Genomic DNA, 16019 nt, shown 5'->3' with positions numbered 1-16019 from the left:
GTCCGTTTCACTGTAAAGTAGAATAAAAAAAAATGCAGCCTAAAAAAGACTCGCTGAAGGTGCTTTGGTGTGAGCCTACAAGATTCCAGCTGTTCAGCCATTTATACTCATGATACACAGATATGTGTCACAGAGGACATGTATAAAGGGGACATATATTCCCATTAATTTGCACATTTCTGAGGTTGTTGACGTGAACTGGTTTTAAGATTTATGTAACAATGAGGGCTTTGTTTTGAAGGCAGTCTTTTCCATATCTCCAGATCCACATGTTCAAACATTAAATTTGGAAGAAAGGGGTCTAAGTTGTGTTCGCTTAGCAAGGTGAGGTGCCACAGGCTCAACCTCCCTGATCCAATCACATAATGATTTGTTTTGACCCTTCAATAATTTACAGGGCTCTGGGGAAAGAACTGCTGAGTGGGACTGTAACTCCTTCAGGCCCAATATGCTGAATGGCAGTCCCCTGCATTATATTGTTCTCTGCTGAACCTGTGTGTGTTTTTGTTAGTGCTTTAATGGAGTGGAATAAATGGGGGTGATGTAGAGTCATAGAGTTGTACAGCAGTCAAGGTTCTCCCTCCAGGATATAGTTTTCCTCATCCTGTGCTATTCTCCAATAACTTTATGACTGAACTTTGAGTGAGTAAATTATCCGAGGTTTTGGTTTTGCTTCACTCCTGCACTCCACCCCCCCCCCCCCCCCCCCCCAACAACATTCACCCATCAGGATTCTCCCCTCCTGCTGCTGTCCAGAAGGTGTGGCCCTGGCCTGGAGTGCAGTTTTTCATGAAGCCAATCTGTCTCTGTAATTTCCTTGCAATTTGGACAGCGAGTCCTTTCAGCAGAGTCTAAACCTTTGTACTTCCAAATACAGTTTGTGGCCATCCTCACAGCCCCCCACCCCAAACCCTTACGCAAGGGCGCTGGGGAACTGAATGCTCAGGCAACAATCTGGCTGATGCCAACAAACTCACTACAGTCCTGGGATCCTGGGATCAGAAGGGCAATTTTAGTAGAGCCAGCAGTGGAGTTGGTAAGAGTGGCAAGAGTGGGGTGGGCTGGGGGTTGCGGAGGTTACTGTTTGATTTTGTTTATGGTTGTTACTTCTGTGTAGATATCTTTATCTCACACAAAAGGATACCAGGAGCAAAGGATAAAGTTTCTGCATCGACTGACTGGATCGGGAGACATAATGAACCAGTGCATCATCAGCCCATATACATCACGGGTACTCAAGCCATACATCAGGTAACGCTTTCTCCTGTACAGTGGTGATTTATCCATTCTTTTATAGAGAAGCATAAACCACAGTCCTGGAAGCTGCTGCAATTTGAGTTTATATTAATCCCTATTAAAAATGAACATTCATTAATTCAGTATCCATAGGGCTGAATCCTAATAATACTTGGATAAGACTTAAGTAGTAAAGCAGGGAATGGTGCATTTGAAAACTGGATTTGGATCAGGGCTGGATTCTGGATTAAATATATTTTCCTCAAACCACTGTATGGAATGGATGAGACTATACATTCTGGTGGGGAGAATAAAGTAAGGATTAAGATGTGGTATAGGGGTTTGGGGATACAGACACTTAGATCAGCAATGATGCAGTTTAATAAGGCCATTTGAAAGCAACATATTTATTTCTACAGGGATAGAATTGAAAAGTGGAGTAGTTACGTTTAAGCTTGCGAGGAACATGGATTATACTGCATTTGGAGTATTGCGATCATTTCCAGTCTCCATTTTATAAGATAGGTAATTGATGAACTTGAGAATATACACAGAAATTTAATTAAAAGGTTCCAGGTTATACCATTCAGGAAAGTTTGAATTGTTGGGCACATCCACAGAAGAGATGACTTGAGGATGACCTGAAAGAAGTTAGGATTACAAAAAGATTTGCTAGTGTATGCTTAGAAACAACATTTTAACCTGTGGTCAGACTAGAATTAGGGCCCATAAGTATAAGGTGGTCAGTTTTAAATCTGACGGGAAATTCAGGAAAAACTTAACCCGGAGAGTGGTTAGACAATGGAACACACTGCCACAGGAGGATTTGAGGTGACCAATATGGATTCATTTAAATAAATGTGGGCAAGAGAACTAGAATATGTGTTCATGTAGTTGGATGCAGAATGGAAGGAGGCTCATGTGCAGCATAAATACCATGGATCTGATGGGCTGAATAGCCTGTTTCTATACAATAAATATTTTGTAAATATAAAATATACAACATTGGCCTCAATTCATAAGTAGAATTTAGAGAACTCCCATCATTTATGGTTATATGACATATTGCTTTTCTGTACCACCTCAGCATTTTTAAAAGCATTTGACTGGAGTGTAAGCCCAATATGACACTGGGCCTGATGACTAAAGGAAAAATCTTGGTCTATTACATAAGTTCTTAGAGATCAATCTTTGTAGAGAACTTTAATAATACCCCAAAACTTTGAAGGGAAATTGCAGCATTTGGTCTGGGTTGTGTGTTAAGCAGGTTACTTGGGTGTGAAAAGGGAAATTATCTGAAGGGTAATGAGCTGTTGGCTAAATCATAATGGGACAAGACCACAATATAAATGATCATTCTAGAACTTTCTAATCACAAGATCACAAGACAAGGGAGCAGAAGCAGGCCATTCGGCCCATCGAGTCTGCTCCAAGGAAAAGGGAAAAAAGAAATGAGAAATGGGGAATGGGGGGAGGAAAAACAAAAACAAATCAAAAAAAACCTATTCTAATCCCAACTTCCGGCCCTATCCCCATATCCCTTGATACCCTGACTATTTAGATATCTATCTATCTCCTCCTTGAACGCCCCCACTGATCTGGCCTCCACTGCTGTACGTGGCAAGGAGTTCCACAGATTCACCACCCTCTGGCTAAAGAAATTTCTTCTCATCTCTGTTTTGAAACTGTACCCCCTAATTCTAAGATTGTGCCCTCTGGTCCTGGACTCACCCACCAAGGGAAACAGCCTAGCCACATCTACTCTGTCCTTGCCTATCAACATTTTAAATGTCGCTATGAGGTCCTCTCTCATTCTTCTGTACTCCAGTGAGTACAGTCCAAGAGCCGACAAACGCTCATCATACGTAAGCCCTTTCATTCCTGGAACCGTCCTCGTAAATCTCCTCTGAACCCTCTCCAATGTCAGCACATCCTTCCTAAGATGTGGGGCCCAAAACTGCACACAATATTCCAAATGAGGCCTCACTAGTGCCCCGTAGAGCCTCATCAACACTTCCTTACTTTTATACACTATACCTCTCGAAACGAATGCCAACATAGCATTCGCTTTCTTTACCACCGATCCGACCTGGTGGTTAACCTTTAAGGTATCCTGCACGAGTACCCCCAAGTCCCTTTGTACTTCCATACTTTGAATTTTCTCACCTTCTAGATAATAATCTGCCCGCATATTTCTGCTTCCAAAGTGTACAACTGCACATTTCTCAACATTGAATCTCATCTGCCATTTCCTTGCCCATTCTGCTAAACTGTCTAGGTCTCTCTGCAACCTTCCTATCTCCTCAATACTCCCTACTCCTCCACCTATCTTGGTGTCATCCGCAAACTTAGCAACGAAACCATTTATTCCATCATCCAAATCATTAACGTACAAGGTAAAAAGGAGCAGTCCCAACACCGACCCCTGCGGCACACTACTAGTAACCGGTAACCAACCAGAACGAGATCCTTTTATTTCCACTCTTTGCTTCCTGCCAACCAGCCAATACTCCACCCATTCTGTTATCCTACCCGTAATTCCATGACCTCTCATCTTATTAATCAGTCTCTTGTGAGGCACCTTGTCGAAGGCCTTTTGAAAGTCTAAATACACATCTACCGCCTCTCCCTTATCCACCCTACCTGTGATTTCTTCAAAAAACTCCAATAGGTTGGTCAGGCAGGATCTTCCCTTCACAAAACCATGTTGGCTAGGACCTATCTTGCCTTGCGCCTCTAGGTATTCCGTAACCCCATCCTTGAGGATAGATTCCAATAATTTTCCCACCACTGACGTCAGACTAATAGGTCTGTAATTTCCTTTATGCTGCCTCCCACCTTTCTTATACAACGGAACTACATTTGCGACCCTCCAGTCCTCCGGAACCATGCCGGAATCTATCAATTCCTGGAAAATTATTGCCAATGCCTCCGCTATCTCTAAAGCCACCTCCTTCAGAACCCGGGGGTGCACCTCATCCGGTCCGGGAGACTTATCAGTCTTTAGCCCACTTAGTTTTCCTAGCACCTTCTCCCTAGTAATCTTAACTCAACTCAGTTCCATTTTGTGAGACTCTTGACTAACCGGCACATTGCTGATTTCCTCCACGGTGAAGGCCGATGCAAAATATTCATTCAATTCCTCTGTCATCTCTCTATCGTCCATTATAATATCTCCTGCACCGTTATCAATTGGTCCTATATCAACCCGTGTCTCTCTTTTACTCCTTATGTATTTAAAAAAAACTCTTAGTATCCTTTCGAATGTTATCCACCAACTTCCTTTCATAATTCATCTTTTCTTTCCTAATGACCTTCTTGGTTTCTCTCAGAAACCTTACGCGATAGTGAAGGTAGGAATAGGAGGAGGTGGCAAATAAATGTGTGGCTGAGAATTTGGTGCAGGAGGGAAGGTTTTAGATTTTTGGATCATTGGGATCTCTTCTGGGGAAGGTGGGACTTGTACAGAGAGGACGGGTTACACCCGAACTCGAGGGGGGCCGATATCCTTGCAGCCAGGTTTGCTAGGGTGGTTTGGGAGGGTTTAAACTAGTTTGAGAGGGGGATGGGAACCAGAGGGGTAGGTCAGAGGAAGAAGGGGATGGGGGAAAAGTCAGATCTAACAGGTAGAGAGGCTTTGAGGAAGGAGAAGCTGAGTATAGGGTATAAAAGTAGAAAGATGGATGGGCTAAAGTGCATTTACTTAAATGCAAGAAGTATCAGGAATAAGGGTGATGAACTGAGAGCTTGGATAAGTTAGGGATAAATTTGTCCCAGTGAGGCAGAGAAGGAATGGCAGAGTGAAGGAACCATGGGTGACAAGAGAGGTGGAACAGCTAGTTAGGAAGAAGAAGGCAGCATACATAAGGGGTAAGCAGCAAGGATCAGATAGGTGTCGTGAGGAATATAGAATAGTAAGGAAGGAACTTAAGAAGGCGCTGAGCAGAGCAAGAAGGGGACATGAAAAGGCTTTGGCAGGTAGGGTTAAGGAGAATCCCAAGGCTTTTTTCTCGTACGTGAAGAGCAGGAGGATGGCTAGAGTAAAGGTAGGTCCGATTAAAGACAAAGGTGGGAAGATGTGCCAGGAAGCTGTGGAAGTGGGAGAGGTTCTCAATGAATACTTCAATGTTCATCAAGGAGAGGGGTCTTGATGACGCTGAGGACAGTGTTGGTAAGGGTAATGTTCTAGAGCATGTAGATATCAAGAGAGAGGATGTGTTGGAGCTGTTAGAAAATATTAGGATAGATAAGTCCCCGGGGCCTGACGGAATATTCCCCAGGCTGCTGCTTGAGGCGAAGGAGGAGATTGCTGAACCGTTGGCTAGGATCTTTGAGTCCTCGTTGTCCACGGGGATGGGTACCGGAGGATTGGATAGTGGCAAATGTCCCCTTATTGAAAAAAGGTAGTAGGGATAGTCCAGGGAATTACAGACCAGTGAGCCTTACGTCTGTGGTGGGTAAGCTGTTAGAAAGGTTTCTAAGAGATAGGATCTATGAGCATTTAGAGAAACATGGACTAATTAGGGACAGCCAGCATGGCCTTGTGAAGGGAAGATCTTGCCTCACAAGCTTGATAGGGTTCTTTGGGGAGGTGACCAGGAAGATTGATGAGGGTAGTTCAGTAGATGTGGTCTACATGGATTTTAGTAAGGCGTTTGACAAGGTTCCACATGGTAGGCTTCTTCAGAAGGTCAGAGGCCAAGGGATCCAGGGAGGCTTGGCCGTGTGGATTCAGAATTGGCTTGCCTGTAGAAAGCAGAGGGTTGTAGTGGAGGGAGTGCATTCGGATTGGAGGGCTGTGACTAGTGGTGTCCCACAGGGATCGGTTCTGGGACCTCTACTTTTTGTGATATTTATTAATGACTTAGATGAGGGGGTGGAAGGGTGGGTTAGCAAGTTTGCAGACGACACAAAGGTCGGTGGTGTTGTGGATAGTGTGGAGGGCTGTCGAAGTTTACAGAGGGATATTGATAGGATGCAGAGCTGGGCTGACAAGTGGTAGATGGAGTTCAATCTGGAGACGTGTGAGGTGGTACACTTTGGAAATGCTAACTCCAAGGCTGAGTACAAGGTTAATGGTAGGATTTTGGGCAGTATGGAGGAGCAGAGGGATCTGGGGCTTCATATACACAGATCACTGAAAGTTGCCTCACTGGTGGATAGGGTAGTTAATAAAGCTTACGGGATGTTAGCATTCATAAATCGTGGGATTGAGTTTAAGAGCCGCGAAGTAATGATGCAGCTTTACAAAACTCTGGTTAGACCACACTTAGATTACTGTGTCCAATTCTGGTCGCCTCATTATAGGAAGGATGTGGAAGCATTGGAAAGGGTGCAGAGGAGATTTACCAGGATGCTGCCTAGATTAGAGAGTATGGATTATGAGGAGAGACTAAAGGAGCTAGGGCTTTACTCATTGGAGAGGAGGAGGATGAGAGGAGACATGATAGAGGTATACAAAATATAAAGAGGAATAGATAGAGTGGACAGCCAGTGTCTCTTTCCCAGGGCACCAATGCTCAATACAAGAGGGCATGGCTTTAAAGTAATCGGTGGGAAGTTCAAGGGAGATATCAGAGGAAGGTTTTTTACCCAGAGAGTGGTTGGTGCATGGAAAGCGCTGCCTGGGGTGGTGGTGGAGGCTGATACGTTGGTCAAGTTCAAGAGATTGTTAGATAAGCATATGGAGGAATTTAAAATAGAGGGATACGTGGGAGGAAGGGGTTAGATAGTCTTAGGTGTGGTTAGAAGGTCGGCACAACATGGTGGGCCGAAGGGCCTGTATTGTGCTGTATTTTTCTATGGTTCTGTGGTTAAGTGTCAGTAGCCAGAGGCCATAGATTTAAAATTATTGGCAAAAGGCCTCGAAAGGTTTTGCTTGCAAGTGTTGGGTTCTGGAATGTCCTACTTGAAAAGATGATTTCATAAATAGTTCTCAACAGGAATTGGCCACTTCCTGAGGGTGAGATCTTTGCAAGGTTACAGATAGTTAATGGATGTAAAACAAGGCACAACACTTCTTTCAGAAGTGGTGCAGATATGCAGGATCGAACGGTGTCCATGTGTTGTATGTTTCTATAATTCTAAGCTGAATTGACAATGGATGGGGTTAAAAATTTCTCTGTAGAAGTTGTTAAAGATCATGATGAGGTTCTGCTCACTGTTTAAAAATGAACTGATTTGAAACCAAATACCTTTTGCTTTCGCTTAAAATGTAAAATTACATTCTTGCACCATTGATGCAGATTATTGCAGCATTGAACAATACTGCTTTCGCTGACACAGCCAGCTGAGTTTACAGCTTTGTCATATTATTTAGACTTCCACAAGTTTGCCAGCTGAAACCTTTGAAGAATTCTTTTATAAATTGAGTTCTCTTATTTTGCCACACTAGGCGTGACTTTGACTGTACTCCACCTAAACTAAAACTCCTGGCTGAAATCCGTGGCTACCCACATCGGAATGACCCGAGCTGGAAAGCAGAGGCAGAAGCTCCTATTGATTACTGCTACGTCTGCCCTAACTTTATTCCTACAATAAACTCAATGTGCCATGAATTCTTCTGGCCAGGTATTTTAATTTTCTATCTCAACGGTGAAATCTCATCCAGTTGCAGGAGCTCATGGATTAATAAGCTCATTGATAGAGGACTGGTTAATGGACAAAGAAAATGGGTAAATTTCAGCTTGGAAGGTTGTAAGCTAGTGAGGTGTCACAAAGATCAATGCTTGGTTCTCAGCTATTTACAATATATGGTATTGTGGAGACTATGTCAGTGTATAACATGAGGGAATAAGTGTTATCGTAGAATGATCACAGCACTGGAGACCAGTTGGCCCACTGTGTCCATGCTGCCTCTCTACCACAGCAACTCTCAATTCCCTCCTCCTGGCACCTTTGCTATAGCCTTGCAAATTTTTCTCCACCATATATTCATTGAATTCCCTCATGAAAGCCACATTGGGACTTGCTTCCACCACATCTGAAAGTAGTGCATTCCTCATGTTACTCTTTGCTAATTTTCTTCCCCCTTTATTTCGTACCTGTGACCTCTAATACTCGTCCCTTCACCTCCCACTCTCCTCTGTCCACACACCTCATCATTTTATGTAATATCAAATATCCCTTCATTCTTCTCTCCAAAGAAGACAGTCTCAGTCCCTCTAATCTATCCTTTAATATAGTTCCTCTCTCTAGGAAACATTTCTGTAAATGTTTTCTGGACCCTCCCCGACAGCTCCACATCCTTGCTGTAATGAGATGGCCAGAATTGATCACAATATTCCACCCGAGGCTGGACCAGTGTTTTATGAAGTTTCAGCATAATTTCCCTTCTACGCCACTATTGAAAAAGCCTAGCAGTGTGTATGCCTTAGTAACCATTTTCTCAACCTGCCCTGCCACTTGCAATGGCTTGTGCACCCATATCCCCAGATCCTGTCCCTGCATCCCTTTTAGAACAGTATCCTATATTCTGTACCACCTCCCCTCATCCTTCCCACCAAAATGCATCACCTCAAATTTCTGTGCAATATTTGCCTGTCCCAGCTTGTTTACATCATAATGCAGCTAATCACCATCCTCTTGGCAGTTCACAACACTGCCAAGCTCTGGAGCGTCCACAAATTTAGAAATCGTGGCATGCATCCCCCCCCCAAGTCCAGGTCGTTAATATTGATCAAGAAAAACAATGGCCCCAGCACTAATCCATGGGGAACACCACTATCTACCATCCTCCAGTCTGAGAAACAACTAATGTTTTGTTGATGACACAAAACCAGGTGGGAAATTAAGTAGAGAAGAATACGAGGAGGCTGCTTTAAGTGAACAGGACAGGTACAATGTAATGTGGGGAAATGTGCAAATATCCATTTTGGAGGAATAATAGGGGCAGGATTTTTTAAGTGAGACATTGGGATGTGTTGGTTTGATACTAACAAATTGATATAGTAAGCAGTAGATTTTTAGATATTAAGGGAATGGAGGGATCCAGGGTTAGTGCAGGAACATGGGAACTGAGATCTTGTTTAATGATGGAGCCTGCTCCTGCTTTTTCTTATGTTCTTAGGTTTAAGCTGTTAGAAGGCAAATTATATGTTGGCTCTCATGACAAGACAATTGGAGTTCAAGAGTAAGAAAGTTTTGTATGAGGTTTGGTGAGATTATGACTGGAATACTGTGTACCCAAAGAAAGGTATTTTAACCTTGAAGACATTGCAACAAAGGTTCACTGAATTGATTCCTGGGAAGATGGGGCTCTCCTGTGAGGAGAGATTAAGTAGAATGGGGTTGTATTCTGTGAAGAGGATTGATAAGATAGTTGATCGGAGAGGCATTTTCCCTGGCTGAATGTTACAGAACTTGGGTTGTAGTCTCATAAAAGGCGTCAGACATTTAGGACTTTGTTGAGGAGAAATATTTCAGCCAGAAGCATAGTGAATCTTTGGAATCCTCTACCCCAGAGGGTTTGGATGCTCTGTGTACATTTAAGGTAGATTGATAATGTTTTGAACATTTCAAAGAATTGAGATGCGAATCACACAGGAAGTGGATGAGGAAGGAGATCAGCCATTATGGTATGAAAGATAGAGTATCCTTGGGGAGGTTAAGGCCTACTCTTATGTTCTTCTGTTAGTACAGGTGAATACTGATTATAATTCTTGAGGACTGAATTTGCTAACTGATGTAGCATCTTTAATCACTACTGTTGCTAAATTGTAATATTGATTCAAAAGAAAAATATTAAGGATGCTGGAAATGAAATAAAAACAAACAATAATAGAAACAGGTTAGGCAGCATCTATGAAGAAAGAAATAGACTTAATATTTTAGGTTGATGACCTTTCGTCAGAATGGTTGAGTTTTCCAACAAATTAATTCTCATAATTATGTCCAGTTTTCTTAATGTTATTCAACCGGTTGCGTATTTTTTGGGGCTGTAAGTCAATCATTCTTAACATGTTTTAGAAAGATTAGTTTCACAATAGCTTCTACGATCCACTTTTGAGCTGGTGCATTGACTTAGAGCTGAGACAACCCGTCCTCCTTTCCAAGACAACCCATGCTAATGAAGAGATGGGAATGAAGGCAACACCTCTGTGACTTGCCCTGCCCTGCTGTCATTTGGTCTGCTGGGCAATAGGAGCACCAGGGACAGAGAGGTGGGATAAAGAGCATGGAGGAAGGGGAGATGAGGAGAATGAGTCCCTGTATCAGTACTGATGGAAATCTCTCTTCTAACAGCTTGAACCATGCTCTTTATCTCCCTCCATCCTCTCCCCTCTCCCTCCTTTCTCTGCCTCTCTCTCAAACCCAACCTGCCTTATGGACCCCTTACTCCTGCTCCCTTGTAATGTCTCATCCAAAGAAAACAAAGGATGTGCTAGGGTCCAGAATTGGAGGAATGCTGAAGTCTGAGTGTTATAGGACTGGAGGATGTTGTAGAAGAGGAGGGGGATGGGGGACAGAGGCACTTTATGTGATACGAATTGTAAATTATATCATTAGAGGTTGCTGAGGCAAAGCAGTATTAAAGACAAAGCTTTTTCATATTCCAAAAATATTAGTATTCTTTAATTATTTAATGCCACAGTTAAAATCCTGACCAACTTCTCTAATGGTGATTAATCACAACTTTTTAAATTCAACAATTTGTACAAAATGTGGATGATGCTATATCTTGTGCTCTGTACAACTTGGAGTGGTTTCTAATTGTTTATTTACACAGTCTCCTTTTCTAATCCACACAGGCATTGACTTGTCAGAGTGCTTGCAGTACCCAGATTTCAGTGTTGTTGTTCTCTACAAAAAAGTTATTATTGGCTTTGGCTTCATGGTTCCTGATGTGAAATACAACCAGGCTTATATTTCCTTCTTGCTGGTCCACCCAGAGTGGAGGAGAGCTGGGATTGCAACCTTCATGATTTATCACCTCATTCAGGTAGACTGTTACTCCACATTGAACTGTGTGTTGTAGTTTGCATTAGCGAGAAGAAACTCCCTTCCCCACCCACTCGCTGAAGTGTGGGATCTGTCACTCAAACAGAAAGGTTTAAAATGCAGTGGCCCCAGCACTGATTAAATAGGAATGGCCTTGCAAAATAAGGTTTCTTTAATATAGGATCTAGATAAGGTTTCTTTAATATATGACACTTTGTAGTATTTTTTCAAAAAGTAAATTCAATTACAATAACTCACATTTGTACTAAACAGAGATGAGGAGTGTATCACTTCATCAGACTACACAAGTTATGCACACTCTCTCAAACCCAAACCTGCCTAATTGACCCATCTTTGAATACACTCTGTGTTAATCTGGTTGCAAGTGAAGATCCCCCGCCACCAGCAGTTCCTAAATGCCGCCTCAGTCTTATTCTGGAGTCACTTGCAGTGGTCTTGTATGCTTACTGTTCCTGAGAAGGTATATTCCTGTAGGGATTCCCCTGTTGGCCTGCCCGAATTATAGGAGGGGTGTGATGAAGAGCATAAACTGTGTTTTCTCTGTGAGCTTCATGAGCGGTGGCTGAAAGCAGTAGAATCTGCAAAAATCCCCTCAATTATCATCAATTATCTCACATTAGTCAGCCTGTATGATTCTACAGTTGAATGTGGATCCCAGTTATTTGTGCTCTCTCACCTTTCTGTTTTGCAGACCTGCATGGGGAAGGATGTGACTCTACATGTCTCTGCCAGTAACTCTGCTATGCTACTGTACCAGAAGTTTGGATTCAAGGCTGAGGAGTACATCTTGGATTTCTATGACAAGTATCACCCCTTGGATAGTAAGCAGTGCAAACATGCATTTCTCCTCAGATTGCGGAGATAATCTCTTTGAATCCAGTTGATGCAAAATGCAAGGACAGAATTGAGTAGATCATGTGCTTTGAAGGATCACTGCCCAACAAGCACCATGTTGATGTTAACTTGAAAAATATGGACAATTAAGTAGGAGCAATGATCTAAATACTGTTAAGTTTTTAGATCATATACTAAAGAAACCTTGTTTTACAAGGCCATCCCTGCTTAAAGAATCACCGGTTTTACACAAACCTTGGAGCTGGCTGCAGCATGGGAACCACTGCCATTAAACCTGTGTAGAATGCTGCAGTGTCCTGAGCCCTCGGCAGAACCAATAAAGGGAAGTGCAAAGAAGCATTTGTATTTTCTTTCGGGAGGGGTGTGAGGGAAGGCACTGGAATGTTTCTTGATCTGCATCGCCCAGTTATGTTTGGTGTCAATAGGGGTGAAGGGGTGAAAAGTTGTGCTAACTTTATCCGATCGTATGTCATCCATCATCATAAAACAAAATGGCAATATTTGTATATGGAATGAGGCAGGTGTGTTGCCAAGACAGGCAGACCTGCCTTCTGCCTGTTCTCATGTAACCCTTGATAACCTCTAACTAAACTCTGCCACTTCCTCACCTGCAGTGGATGAGTTTAGGTTTAACTTCAGGATGTCCCCATGTGCTTTAAAGGCAACGAAATAGTGTTCAACTGCAGTCATTGTTTTAATGCTGGTACCAATCTGTGCATAACAAGATCCCACAAACAGCTATATGAGATCCAGCTGATCTGCTTTAGTGATGCTGTTTGAAGGACGTGTTGGCCAGAACATAGGAAAGAATTACTTGCTGTTCTTCAGATTAGGTTGCACCTTGGAATGGACTCTACAGTGAAGAGTAAGCCTTGATCTTATGCTCAAGTCTCTGGAGTAGGGCCTGAATCCATGACCAACAAAGCATTCTACCACAGGTTCTCCTAAATTGGCCAAACTCTTAACATACAGTATTAAACAGTGGAATTGCAGTAATTTTGCTGGGGCAAATTTGTGGCAGGAACTATGTCCTGCTGTAAATGGAAATTTTTCACACACACAGGACAAACCCACTTCATTTCGTTCTCCAACAACAGAGATTATGAGGACTGGGCCTGTACTTTCTTGAGTTCAGAGGCAAAAGTGGTGATCTCAGTGGGGCTTGACAGGGTAGATGCTAGGATGTTGTCTAGAACCATGGGTCACAGTCTCAAAATAAAGGATCAGCTGTTCAGGACTGAGATAAAGGGAAACATCTTCACTCAGAGGGTAGTAAATCTTTGGAATTCTCTACCCAGTAAGGCTGTGGCGGCTCAGTCACAGAATATAGTAAAACTCCGATAATCCACTATCCGATGATTCAGAAATCCCAATGGTTTGGCATCTGGCTCACCAGGTGAAGTTTGCTGTGCTCCCTTCCACCTCACTGGTGTCTTGTTTCCCATCCTCCCTCTAAACTTACTGGGTTCACAGAAATTTATAATAGTGTGTAACATCTCAGAAAAGCAACTTAAAAATGTGTTGGGGTAGTAATATGAATATCACTAATATTCCAGAAAATTTGCCAGTGCAGCACCACCAACATCTCAAGTGTGCTGGATGGTCATTTGATTTTGGATATTAAGGAAACTGAAGGGCATGGGGGTAAAGATTGGCCATGAATCCATTATTGAATGGCAGAGAAGACATTAAGGGCCAAATGATCTATCCTGGCTTCAATCTTTATGAAGCACAAAAGTGCCCAGTAATGTTTCAATAGTGAGGAACCCTTTGAGGACTCCCATCTCTGCTGCCAGTTCTTCTGTCAATCTGACCAAACTCCTGTGATTGAGTGATTTTTGGGGCAATTTAGGACATTGTGGCAGCTGCCAAGTCTCTCAGGCATTTTGTAGGGAGGTGGGTCAATCATCACTCCAAATTACTATTGTATTTTAATTTTATTTTGGAAAGCGCTTGTAAACAAAGAAACAAATCCAGTAAATATTTTGATTTTTAATTAAACCACATTGATTTGGGTCAGCTCCACATCATCATACTTTGCTTTTTTGTAAGGTAAATTATAAATTGCTGGAGAGAGTCCTATGGAAAAGCAGTACATCCTTGGATTTACATTTAAGCTCTCTCAAGCTACTTTCCAAAAACCCATATTATTACCCATAAAAACCAGAAGTTTTGAGATAAACCAGATCCATACCAAGAGCTAGTTTCATAATGGAAGAGAATACCTCGAGTCTTCCAAGATATTCAGTAAAAGCTTTCCGAAATACACAGCTTTCTCAAGTGAGAGCTTGCTTACGTGAGCTTGAATATTGCAGATTATGCTTCACAAGCCTTGGGTGCTGAATGTATTTGCATTTTTAGGAGATCATTAGAAGACATCCAGGCTGACATGCTTGGTCTTGGTAAATTTGTCTAACATGCCCTGTCCCATTTTTGCAGCAAACAATGATGTTAGTTGGTCACTGCCAGTCTTAACAGCCAAGTCATATGCTGTTAAACCTTTATCATTTTTCTTCTTTATATTTGCATTGCAGCTGTCAGGAATTTAAAAATAAAATCCGTTAGTCTGAATTGACTGCACATTTTAATTTTGGACAGTGATATCCAGGCCAGCTTCTAACATTTTATATCTACTCCTTGCTCACCTCTTCTCCCTGCCTGTCTGTGGACAGTGATTATGCGTGACACACTATCATTTTCACTCTTACCCCTTCCACCAAGGGCTATGCTGCCTAGTTAAAGGCAGCATGCCCAGCACAATCTGTGATTGAAGCTGTGATCAATGCACACACTGCTGAGTTGGAGCTGTTTACGCCCATGGATACTGTCGCAGAACTTTACAGCACAAGGCCACTTGGTCCATGTGTCATTGAAGGGCAGATCCAATTAGTCCAGATGCCATGGCATTTCCTACAAGTCTATCATTAGAAGATATTTACCATAAACTATAAAAATGAATACCTACCCAAGTAGAACAGCTGCACATTTCACTCCCTGAGCTCCCATTTCTGCAGCCTCGTGGAGGGCAGTGTTGTTCAGGCTGTATTTGAAGAGGACAGATTTTAACATTTATTGGATTTGTTTCAATTGAGGAACTAATTAGCCTTTCTTGTGGGGTCTGAAACCAAAGCAGAGACTATTATTTTGAACATCTGTCAATAAAGCAGAGTATCCTGATGAGTCTTCAGTGACTGGACTGAGACAGGTGGCAGTTCTCCCAAGTTAAGACGGCCTTGCAACATTTCCACTTCTGCGACCACCATAGCACAATGTGGGACTTATCCTGCATTTTTAAAACTTTATACAAACTGGACAGGACCATAATTTTCTACAAATCTACCTATACATTAAGGTAAAATCAATTACAGTTCCCCAAGACACTTTCTTTCTTGATTGCCTCATTTCCGGCAGGACCAGTTCACCTTTGGGAAGTGTCTCTGGCCTGACAGAGGCCTTTATAAATTTTAAACAGGTTTAAAAGAGGTGAATGCGGAGAACATGGGGAAATCTAAAACAAAATCATAACATTAAAAGAAAATTACTGAGTGATTAGAAAGTGGAATTTGCTGCCATTTGAAGTAATTGTGAGGCCAGGCAGAGATACATATAAGTGGAAGCTGTACAAATTTGAGAGAAAAGGGATGGAGGGGAGGACTTAACTTCGCACTGAGAAGGTTGTGTTGGGTTGAATATTTCATAAATCCAACCTTTTCACAATGTAGCAAAAATAAGGAACTCCCGTGGTCTATGACTCTAACACATTACCTGTGACTTTACTCCCTCCCAGAGGGACAGTAATGTTGAAGTTGGATACCGAACTACTGCTTTTCTGATTCAAACTGCTCCCCATACCAATCAGGACCTCTTAAATATGTAGACATGACTCTGATGATGTCACTTGGACCAAATCTGTTATTTTCGCCTGAAGGAAGGCAAGGATCAGTTCCCTCGCAACCCAAAGCTGCTCT

General features: G+C 42.4%; 2 protein-coding genes across 3 annotated transcripts in view; one reads left to right on the top strand and one right to left on the bottom strand.

Moving 5' to 3' along the window:
- The window catches only part of kat14 (lysine acetyltransferase 14), a 36489-nt gene extending 23945 nt beyond the window's left edge, over window positions 1-12544 (top strand). For both annotated transcript variants that reach the window (XM_052012146.1, XM_052012147.1), the window contains exons 7-10: window positions 1118-1251; window positions 7631-7806; window positions 10986-11176; window positions 11888-12544. In XM_052012146.1, the coding sequence (XP_051868106.1) occupies window positions 1118-1251; window positions 7631-7806; window positions 10986-11176; window positions 11888-12061 (675 nt within the window). In that variant the 3' untranslated portion in view covers window positions 12062-12544. The remainder of the gene's footprint in view (window positions 1-1117; window positions 1252-7630; window positions 7807-10985; window positions 11177-11887) is intronic.
- A 149-nt stretch (window positions 12545-12693) lies between these two features.
- Window positions 12694-16019, bottom strand: part of dzank1 (double zinc ribbon and ankyrin repeat domains 1) — an 85613-nt gene continuing 82287 nt past the window's right edge. Inside the window, 2 exon segments of the mRNA XM_052012149.1 lie at window positions 12694-14585; window positions 15017-15091. Coding sequence (XP_051868109.1) covers window positions 14420-14585; window positions 15017-15091 — 241 coding nt within the window. The 3' untranslated portion in view covers window positions 12694-14419.

The sequence above is a fragment of the Pristis pectinata genome, chromosome 3 (genome assembly GCF_009764475.1).
Source record: "Pristis pectinata isolate sPriPec2 chromosome 3, sPriPec2.1.pri, whole genome shotgun sequence".
In the NCBI taxonomy this organism is placed as follows: Eukaryota; Metazoa; Chordata; class Chondrichthyes; order Rhinopristiformes; family Pristidae; genus Pristis; species Pristis pectinata.
Note: the sequence above shows the minus strand (reverse complement) of the source record. Positions and strands in the feature narration are given on the sequence as shown.